Source organism: Oryzias melastigma, linkage group LG6 (genome assembly GCF_002922805.2).
Source record: "Oryzias melastigma strain HK-1 linkage group LG6, ASM292280v2, whole genome shotgun sequence".
Classification (NCBI taxonomy): domain Eukaryota; kingdom Metazoa; phylum Chordata; class Actinopteri; order Beloniformes; family Adrianichthyidae; genus Oryzias; species Oryzias melastigma.
This window is the reverse complement of record NC_050517.1, coordinates 13,941,147-13,951,487: the sequence shown is the minus strand read 5'-3', so window position 1 is coordinate 13,951,487 and position 10,341 is coordinate 13,941,147. Positions and strand designations below refer to the sequence as shown.

The 10,341-nt window shown below is 41.4% G+C and overlaps 2 protein-coding genes across 4 annotated transcripts in view; one reads left to right on the top strand and one right to left on the bottom strand.

Moving 5' to 3' along the window:
* The window catches only part of LOC112152556 (periphilin-1), a 14,170-nt gene extending 10,594 nt beyond the window's left edge, over positions 1-3,576 (top strand). The window contains exon 10 of the mRNA XM_024282212.2: positions 3,105-3,576. Within this exon, the coding sequence (XP_024137980.1) occupies positions 3,105-3,299 (195 nt within the window). The 3' untranslated portion in view covers positions 3,300-3,576. The remainder of the gene's footprint in view (positions 1-3,104) is intronic.
* Positions 3,577-4,042: 466 nt separating this feature from the next.
* Positions 4,043-10,341, bottom strand: part of prickle1a (prickle homolog 1a) — a 30,434-nt gene continuing 24,135 nt past the window's right edge. For all 3 annotated transcript variants that reach the window (XM_024282209.2, XM_024282210.2, XM_036212289.1), the window contains 6 exons: positions 8,827-8,940; positions 7,909-8,046; positions 7,610-7,813; positions 7,336-7,522; positions 5,535-6,401; positions 4,043-5,448 (listed from right to left, as the gene is read on the bottom strand). In XM_024282209.2, coding sequence (XP_024137977.1) covers positions 4,610-5,448; positions 5,535-6,401; positions 7,336-7,522; positions 7,610-7,813; positions 7,909-8,046; positions 8,827-8,940 — 2,349 coding nt within the window. In that variant the 3' untranslated portion in view covers positions 4,043-4,609. The remainder of the gene's footprint in view (positions 5,449-5,534; positions 6,402-7,335; positions 7,523-7,609; positions 7,814-7,908; positions 8,047-8,826; positions 8,941-10,341) is intronic.

Here is a 10,341-nt window from a genome sequence, read left to right as displayed (position 1 = left end):
AGGATTTATAGAGTGTTACTGATGATAGTCTTAGTTACTTTGGTAGTAGCATAGTTTGGAGTGTGACTGTTTGAGGTTGTGAACAGGTGTCTTTGATAGAGATAACGAGTTCAAACAGGTGTCATTAATACAGGTAACGAGTGGAGGACAGAGGATCCTCTTACAGAAGTTACAGGTCTGTGAGAAACAGAAATCTTGTTGTTATTGACCAAAAATCTATTTTCCAGCATAATTTGCAAATACGTTCTTTAAAAATCAGAGAATGTGATTTTCTGATTTTTTTTTTTCTAATTTTGTCCCTTATAGTTGAGGTAAACCTATGATGAAAATTACAGACTTCTCTCACCCTTTTAAGTAGGAATACTTGTACAATAGGTGGCTGACACAATCACAGAGGAGATGTCGACTGTTGGCGAGCTGGGGCTAACCTTGAAACTCAGCTGGCCACACGTATCGTGAGCGTCTCCCCCTCCTTATGGTTACGGTCAAAACTATCATTACGCGCGGCCGCAATTCGCTCAACTTGATCCGCAGACATGAAAGCGTCTGCCACAGTCTGGGATATTTCTGAACTCCTCCTGACGAGTCTCCGTCACTGCATGTGTGCACAGTTTCTATTGTGTTTCTGTGACGGTGAGCAGCATTAGTGTTCCACTGTTTCATTTAAAAAGTATAAGACAACACTGAGTAAAGTTTTTGTTCCTTCAACGTTCGTTGACCCAAATCATTAAGATAATTGTGGGTTTTTTTGTGTGTGTGAAGACTTTTAAGATTTTATGTAAAAAAAAAAATACAGATCTATTTTGTGTTAGATCATATATCTTGACCTTTTTGTGTATAAATGTGGTCTTTTTTTTTTTTTTGTGGCGGCTACACGGTAAAGTTGAGATGGCAGCAACATGTGATGTCATCCTCTTCTCCAAACACGCTCAATCTTATTTTTGCTTCATCCTACAGCCAGGAGCCTTTTATTTTTAGGACTTTCTTTCACTTATAAACAAAGTCAATGGTTCTCCTGAGACCTCACCTGTTTTTGTTCCAGTCTTAATGTCATACTGTTTTTGTGTCCTGACCTTTTCATGTGTTTAAAGTCCTGACCGGCTGACCCTTTTCTAAGGTTTTGGAAACATTCACTAAGTTTTAGCCAAATCTTTTTTTTCTCTTTCTCTATTGTTCTTTTGGTAAAAAAGCTATAGAATTTCTGGGTAGGGTTCAAACCGGACGAAGAATTTGCACTGTCTGAGCCATTTGGCTGGAATGATAGATTTTCTATTGTATTCCATGCATGGTCCTGGTAATTTGGCCATTCCGGCTCCCAATTTAGCTCCCAGTTTAGCTGGATGCCTTTTTTATTGGCATTCTTTTGGATTTTAGAACATGGGAAGCATTGCAGCACATTAATCTCAGGCCAAGTTTAGAATTTTTTTAGACTTTTGAATGTTATTTTTGTGAGTTTCTTTTTTTTTACAGTTTGAATTCAAAGAAAAATGACATAAAAGGAAGAATAATGACCCTTTTCTTATGAAGACAAGACAGTTCCTGCTCCCCAAGATACCTGAATATAACTGTAACAACAGTTACAGGTACCAAACATTCATTAAAAGATTAAAATCATCTGTGCAGCTTTGTGTTTCAGTCCAGAAAATCCTTAGAAGAAGAGATTTAACTGCATCTGTAACTGTTTCGCTGTAGCCCAAGTGTTTATTTTAAACCAATATTTATAATATTTGTTATTTGAAAGTGTGGTGTTTGTGAAATTGTAAGTTGTCTTCAGTTTGTAGTTCTGAATGGATGATTAATATTCTATGTTGATGACTTGATGCAGAGTTTGCTGTGACGAATTAGAGGGTAAAGGTGGAGGATCTGGTTTCTGATGCTGCTCCTTGACCTGCTGGTGTAGCTCCAAACCGTGCAGCAGCTTTAATGAGAAGCCCCACATTAAGCTCCTCATCCTCAGGTGATAAAGATGTTGCAAGCTCGCACCTGGAACTCCAGTAAAGAACTTAACAGTCGTTTCGGGTCGGCAGTAAAATCTGAGAGTGATGGGAAGGCTTTTTCTTTTTTTTTCTTTTTTCTTCAGCAGTTGTGGTAAAAGTACCCGAAAGTACCACTTGTGTGCTCTTTACACCTCATGCGTCTTTTCTCATTGGGCAGGCCCTCATCACACACCTATTTCATGGAATACATTGATCTTTGACATCCAATAGATGTTTGCAGACAGTAGAAAAACATCAATTCAGTGATATATTGGAATATTTCATTTGCCGATACTTGTATCGATTTAAAATGCTGACAAGACAATATTAAATTAATTATTTGTGAGCATCCTTCAATGTCTAGCTTTTGTTTTTCGCCTTAACCCCTGACCACTAATTGGCAGCACAGCACATTTTGAATAGCTCTACACCGCGACCAAAATAACAACAAGATCTCATGAGAACCAGCTTGTGTTAAATGTTCAGTCTCATTGGTTCAGTCAGCCTCGCAGTTGTTGTTGTTATGAGACATGTACTACTTAGTACACATTACTTACTGTAACTTCATTTTTTTCTAAGTCATACTCTTAAAAAAAAGTGAAAAATTGTTCTGGTACAGTCTTGAGACATATATCGCGATATGTATCACGAGACATGTATTGCAATATATATCGTATTACTGTCAGAAGGCAGACCACCGGTTGTGTCTATGCTATGAAAAAATTCCTCCTTGAGGTCAGTAAATGTGTTAATCCTTGTGCTATCTTAGGTATGTTGATGTTGGGAGTGGGGTCATGTGGACCCCACAAGACAGTGCGCTGAACTTTTTTTAATTTGTTTTTTTAATGATTTTTTATTTTTACTGGTGTCCATGGCAGACATGAAATCCTGTCCACCTTCATCCACATTTGGGATGAAGAACTCGTCAATGTAAAGCTTGGGTCATCTGGAGCCCATAAGATAGCAACAAAACAAAGAGAAAAGGGCAAATATGTATTAGTTAAATAATAAAATATTTTATATATATATATATATATATATATATGTGTAATGTCTTGATTGTTATCGTTCTATATTGTTAATTAAAGAAACCCTTAATTACTAGTTGTATTTTTTGTTTTATTGCAGGATTACAAGCAGGACTGTGAAACTTTCCGCACAGTGGTGAAGATGCTCATCGACAAAGAGCCTGCTTTGGAAAATCTCCTGGAAGCTCCTCTGGCTAAAAACCTGCAGGAAATCAAACAGCACTGCCTCGATGCCCTGAAGGGCTTTATATCAGAGCTAGATGAGATACTGGAGCAGCCAGAAAGCTCGTCTTAAGCCAAACAATATTCAGCTCTGACAGTGACAATGAAGACTTCTATCACTTTACTTCTCAAATGAAGCCGAAAATATTCCAACGAGATTCATTTTGTACTGCATTTTTGGTTCGAGAGTGTTTTATTGTTGTACATAGTTCTTTACTTGGGGGAAATAAATTGCTAAAGAATTTGGGGGATAGGATGAAAATTAAGTGTAATGTAGCTGTAAAGGGGTTAAATAGGAATAGGAAAAAAAAGAATAAATGACCAAATAAACATTTTAGCTAAAATTCTGATCTGGTATTTCATTGTTTGTACTGAATCTCTCTGTGCCACATTCACCTTGTAACATCTTCAGCTCCAATATCGCTTGTCACATCAAAATGTGATCAAAATGGGACTTTAAAAGCTTAATTAATGTGTTTCTCAGGAAAAAAAGACCAGATCAAGGAGTTGAACCTATCTATTTAATGGTGTACAATCATTGATGACATTAACTTAAAAACACACAATGAAATCTACTTTTGACACGTGTTCACCAAATGATATCCAACTAAGATGAGTGATCCATAAATCACGTAATTACATAATCCTGCTCTTGAGTTTCAATCTCTATATTCTTAGTTTATTCATCTTTAAAAAAAAATATATAGCATTGCACCAGAAAATTTGTTGTGTTTCGGTTATTTGGCATTGATGATGTACCTTATGTTGTGTCTATTGTGTTTTGGAGAAGATAAAACAAACATCATGATTCATACATACACATATATTTAGATATTTTATTACTGCCATCACCTGTTTGGTTTTTATATTCCAGTTTGTACATTTATGCAAGTTACACTGATTTGCTTGAAGTACAATGACCCACAAATATAGCGCCCAACACAACTCATGTTACCAACAGCATTCGAAGAGCTTGAGTCACAGGCAGTTTGTCGTTTTGTTAACCGGCACTGAGATAAAAACAGACCTACACCAGCTGTGAATAGTTACAGACTTATACGATTTCAGTAAAAAGCATCTTAAGGATACAAAAATAGCCATTTAGTCTTTCCGTTTCATTTTAGTCCTCCTTTCTGTTCTACAGTATATACACGATTCCGTAGCTGTTAAATAAACATGGTTTAGATTGGGTTTTTTATATATACGCTTTTCTAAAATTTGACCAGCAGTTTGTAATGCCAAAGAGACGTGGTTTGTCTTAAATGACTGGCTTTGTAAACTGGACATTACAAGGCTTAGCAAGCGGACTTGTATTGCAAGTTTAACAGTACACAAAGGAGAATTGAGAGTGTTGGCATTACACAAATACCAAGACAGTACAGCCTAAGAAATTATGCAGTTTTTCCCTTTACGGCCTTTTTTCTTTTTGGACTTTGTCCATTGGTCGTGAGGAAGGGAAAACATGCCAGCTTTACAGCTAGAAAGGTCATCGGTATAGTAGTGTCTTTGGGGTCTGGGCTGTGGGATGGGCTGCCCCAAGAAAAAGCCCTCTTCTTCAGAATCGGACGAAGATGACGAACAAGTAGAACACCAGTCATCTTCGTCACCATACAATCCCAAAAAGCTTCCCATTGCTTGGCCCTGTCTATAGTCTGACATGGAAGCGAGATTGGGGTGACCATGGAGGGCGGGGTACCCCTTTGATCCGAGGGCGCCCCCTTTATGAGCCACTTTGTAGCTCATTGGCTCCTTGGGTAGAAGGTTAAGAGCGTTTTCAGAGCGGGACTTGCGACTGCGACGCCTCCTGTGCTGGTGATTAGGACGACCCGACTGGAGGCCCTGCTCCTCAAAGTGGCACGCCCTACGACGAGTTCGCTCACTCATAGGAGGCTGGCGCAGCGGCAGATCGCAGTAGTGCCCGTTGTCCACCACATCGTCTGAGAATTTGACTTGTTGAGGTCGGGACTGGGAGCGTGCTCTCCTGATGGCAGGGACGTGCGGTTTTGGCCTGTTCTGCAGATGATCTTCTCGGTCTTCTGCAGTCGCTTCCACCACATCCTCCTGCTCCAGGCTCTTTAGGGAATTTGAACTTCGATGTAGCATGGAAGAATTGAGTGTACCCATGTTGCTGCTTTTCTCACAGTCTTCCGTCTCAAATTCGTGGAGGCCTTGCAAAGAGTATACTTGAGGTCCAGCTATGTAGTCGCCACAAATGGAGGCACCTGGAAAGGATAAAGAAATATTTTAAAAATTTCCTTTTCAAGACATTTTTCTGTGATTTGCCATCTCAGGTTGTTTTTCTACTCACCAGTGATATTGGACAAAGCAAGGGACTCTATGGAGTCATGGACACCTTGATCGGTCTTCTTAAACTCATCGGTTATGCACTCCAAAGAGTCCGTGTACCACTGTGGCTCTTCGCCATTGAGGCCTCCTCCAGCTGCATGATCCAATTCCAACTCCTGGATTTTCCTGCTGCTTGCCGGACCTGGATGACTACCATAAGCAGAATCCCCTAGCCCATCCTGCGACTGGGCCCAGTACATATCATCTTGGTATTTCTTACTGGCCAAGCCTCTTCTACCCCCGCTTCCACTACTGCCACTTTTTAAGGGCTCCTGCTTCTTGGCATCTTTTTCTGCAATCCAGAAATTGGTGGGTCGGGAGTCACTTGCTTGCTGGAAGACTCCATGCTCGCCAAACTTTAAAAGTAGCTGAGTCATGTAGTCTTCGTGCTCAGCCCACTCTTCATCCTGATCCTCTGGGGCCTCAGTCTCATCACCGTGCCCCCTCCATGAATGGTCGTCTGAGAAGTTCATATGAGCAATCTTGTTGGTCAGGGTGTCATCGGCATTTCCACTGAGGCCCGGAAATTTATAGTTGACGGTTGGCGAGAATAGGAGAGACTGGCGACATTGGTCGGCAGAGCGGCTGCTCTTGCCAGTGCGCACGCTGCAGCGAGTTTCACGGGAATGTGCTGATTGGAAGGCGGAGTCAGAAGAGTCTGAGGCGTGCACGTCTTCTCCAAGTGTGCAGGCCTTGGAACAGTAAATGCGACCATGGTATGGAAGGAAGGGGCAACCAAGCAGAGGAGTCTTACACTGGGCACAGCTGAAGCAGCTCTCAGTAGCATGCCAGTGGAGACCGTCATAGGTCATTTGGGCATGATCCACACCTGGGAAAAAAGGGAAGAGCTTAGGATAGTGATCAAGTGTGCAATGCTTGGCTTTAAAAGAAACATAAAAATAAATAAAGCTTTTCTGCATTCTGCTGCAGACACATCACTGCAGCATACATTACACATCTGATAAGCCGATTAGAATCAGACCCTGCATCTGCAGCAGGGTTCAAACACATTGATTACTGACTCAGGGGGACGTCCTAAGGGGCGTAGCTACCCACTTAAGAGAACAAAAAGGAGAAACCTGTATCACTCGGGGCCACTCTATGTCTGCTCCTTAAGAGATACAATGGTTTGGTCCAGCGCGCAGAAGGTCAAAACTAATTCTCTGTATGATCTAAATTGTTGAATGTGGAACTTTATTAAATTTTTTTAATCTTTTAACTTATTTCTTCATTTTGTTGAGCAGAATCTTCTACAAAATAAAAGACCAGGGTGCAACAAACCATGCCCACCTTCTTAATATGTTCATATCACATGTTTTATTAGTTTTATTCCAGTAAAACAAATGTGCAATCTTGCACACAATTTACTTCTAAATCCAATTTTTTTGGATTAACGATGTTCAAGGAATTTCCCATATTTCCCATACATTTCCCATATTGTGCAAAAAAGAGAAAATTGCCACATTTTAAACTTTCTCACAAAATGGCCACCAAGCTGTAGGTCCTGTGGCCATCCCATAATAATTTCAAGCATCCTTTGGATATCCCCAACACGTTTTGTTTTTGTTACTGGATTTTGACCTTTTTTTTTATGAGCCCCATATACAATTTGCCAAAATTTATTTTCACCGGGGACTAGGTACATGTAAATTGGACATATTAGGGTAAAGTTTTTGCAGAAAGGCGCTGTGAGAAAGAATTGCAAAACCAATCTGGTCCTTGTAGCTCAGTAGGCCTACTGCAGCAGACCATGATTATCTTACCTATGTGTTCTCCGCAGGCCTCGCAGTATTCGGCGTAGAGAGACTCGAAGCAGCCACAACAGTACGGTCTGCCATCCTTCATGATATAGCGCTGCCCACCCAGAATTGTTTCACATTCAAAACAAGAGAAGTGCTTCATGTGCCAATGCCGGCCCTCTGCCTCTGTGCATTCATCAGCAAAAATGATCTGCAGAAAACAGAGTGTTGGATTTATAATATAAATCCTTTTCTTAGCCGAGTCTTATGAGGGCAGACACATTTCTTTTAAAATTACCTCATCGCAGGCGGAGCAGCGCGGTTTGAGGAGCTCAGCATGGTGTCTTCCACAGTGGATCTTTCCTTCATGGTAAAAGTAAATCAAATCTACCAGCAGTTCTCTGCACGTGGAGCAGCCGAAGCATCCCGGGTGCCAGCACACACCAGAGCTCGCTCTTGACGCAAATACAGCCATTTCTCCACCGTTGATGTTTTCGCCACACTGCAAGCAACAGAGAGCCGTTGAAAATTTTTGATTTTCAGAGACCGTCATTTCTGGTGGCAGAAGGGGAAATATTTCAAAATGGAGCAACTTACAAGCTCACAGACGTTGTTCAGAAGATTACGGGGTAACAGTTTCACTGTTCCCCTTCCCAATGCTTCCTTCTTCCTCTGGACACTGAACATGTGGAGCTCCTTCTTCTCCTCCTCGCTGAGTGACTGGCAATAGCGGACCTACAAAGGGATGCAAATAGTTGTGCATGGAGAGATTGAGATCTAGACTCTAGACTTTTCTGTAAAATAATTAAAAAAATAACTTATTTAAAGTTTCTAAATCTTTAAATGATGCTATTGCCAGAAAGTGGCCAACATAGTAGGAGTTTTAAACTTAGGTAAGACTGACAGAGTTCATACTGGAGCATTCTGAACAAAAGCAACCCCTGACCCCAGGTCGCCCTTCCTACAAATCTCCACCCACAGTCCCTGATGGAGAAGCTCATTTTTACAGCAGGCCTTTTTGATGTTTTCCAAAGCCTTAACAAGAGAGAAAGCAGACGTTTACACAAACAAGGGCCGTGTTTAGAGGGAAATCAAGAGGATGGGCAACAAAGGAAGAGAGGCAGCCAAGTCGAAGTGTGGTGCCAGTGCGGTGGTGGCATCGTATAAAGTCTCTTTCAAACCGCATCCTTCTCTCCCGCTGAGCAGGCCTCATAAAAACCACTGCTATGACAGGAATCCCTCTGGTAGGGGGCTCCTGGCAAACATCATAAAGCCATCAAGTCAAAAGTCACATTGTGCCCACACTACATGCTTACAAGAGGGTGGAACACAAAACCTCTGTTGGGAAGTCAACATGAATGCCAAGGACTCACATTTGGTGCAGAGATAGTGATAGTTCTGCACAGCAGGAAACAGATCCAGCAGCTGACTCAAACAACGCGGGAGTTTACTTTCCTCCCAGCGTGTACATGTGAGGATCAGTTATGAGCATGTAAACTTCAACATGGTTCTCACCTCATTATCATGTGGTGGCAGCTGGTAGAGGAGCTGCTTGATTCTGAACTTCTCTCCCGGACTGTTCACGTAGGGAATCTTATCCTCTGGCAGGCAGGAGAAATATAACTGGACCTGGATGACATGAAGATTATATTTTTTTATTTTCACTTTTTTTTAAGTTGTTTTAGAACACTTTAACCCTTTATGCTATGTTCACACCAGACTCAGAAACTCACATTCGAGTGAGCACTTTCAATAAAAATCTAGGTAAATGTGAGTGTCGGGCTTCTGCATTTAAAACTCCTGTATTGACGATTCACCTCTCACGTTATTAAGTCTGTCTTCGGGGTCTATGTACAAAACGCGCAACAACTGAACCTGCGTTGAACGTTAAGCCAGTTGAATTTTGACCAATCGGAACCTCAGATTTGGTATTGAAATATATGTAACGTCCTTTTCAAAACACAGTTACAACCGTTTTAATTATATGACACTAAAGCCTTGTTTCCACTGAGCGGTTGGAAAAGTAGCAAGATACAGTCCAGTTAATTCTGGTGATCGTTTCCACTCAGTTAAGTCTCGCTCCCACAGAGTGGTTGGTTTTCACGGCGCATGCGTAGTGTAGACCACTAGCATGTCATTGGATCATTGTAGAGCGACGACTAAAAAAGCAACAACAATGGAGGTCATCCAGCAGCTTGTGTTTTTTTTATCAGTTTACTTTTTGTACATCATGTAAAACAGGAATTTAATGTTGTTTGAAAGAAGATTGTGGGCGGCAAGGAACAATACAACTGTGTACAAGAAAACGTTGGAAATGCTAACTTAGCACTAATGTCATCATCGCTTTCTTCTAATCTCCAGGTGGCAACAGAGGCACCGCTCCAACCGTCTCGTTCTATTTTCCTATGGACCTAAAATGGATGGGGGCCCTCAAGAGGTCGGGTACTGTCCATTTACAATGGAAACGCTCACAATCCCAGACCAGACCGGACCGTACCGGTGTGCTCAGTGGTAACGAGGCTCTAGTGCAGGGGTGTCCAAAGTCAGTCCTCGAAGGCCGGCTTACTGGTGGTTTTCCAGAAATCCTGCCTTATCTGCTGCTAATTACCTGTATCAGGTGTGTTTGGCCAGTACGGGGCTTCAATGGCAGGTTGGTTGGAAAACATGTAGGACACCGGCCCTCGAGGACTTACTTTGGACACCCCTGCTTTAGTGTTTAATTGATCGGAATAGAGTTGTGAAAGAAAAAGCTTCACAGGATTTGCACCATTTCAACATTTCGCACCAAGCCTCATCCAATTGTGAGTATATAGCACTAAGGGTAACGACAGTCCAGCGTGAACACTGTTCGCTAATAGCACGGTCAAGAACCCACACTCAGCATCTTCTTGAATACAGATCACATGCCTGGTGTGTGCGCAGCATGAATTACAATTGTAATAAATTGGAACCATGGAGACTCATTCTTTTTTATCTTTGTTACAAAAGTATGGCTTTTAGCTCTGGTACTAAAAAAAAAAAAAAAAAAAA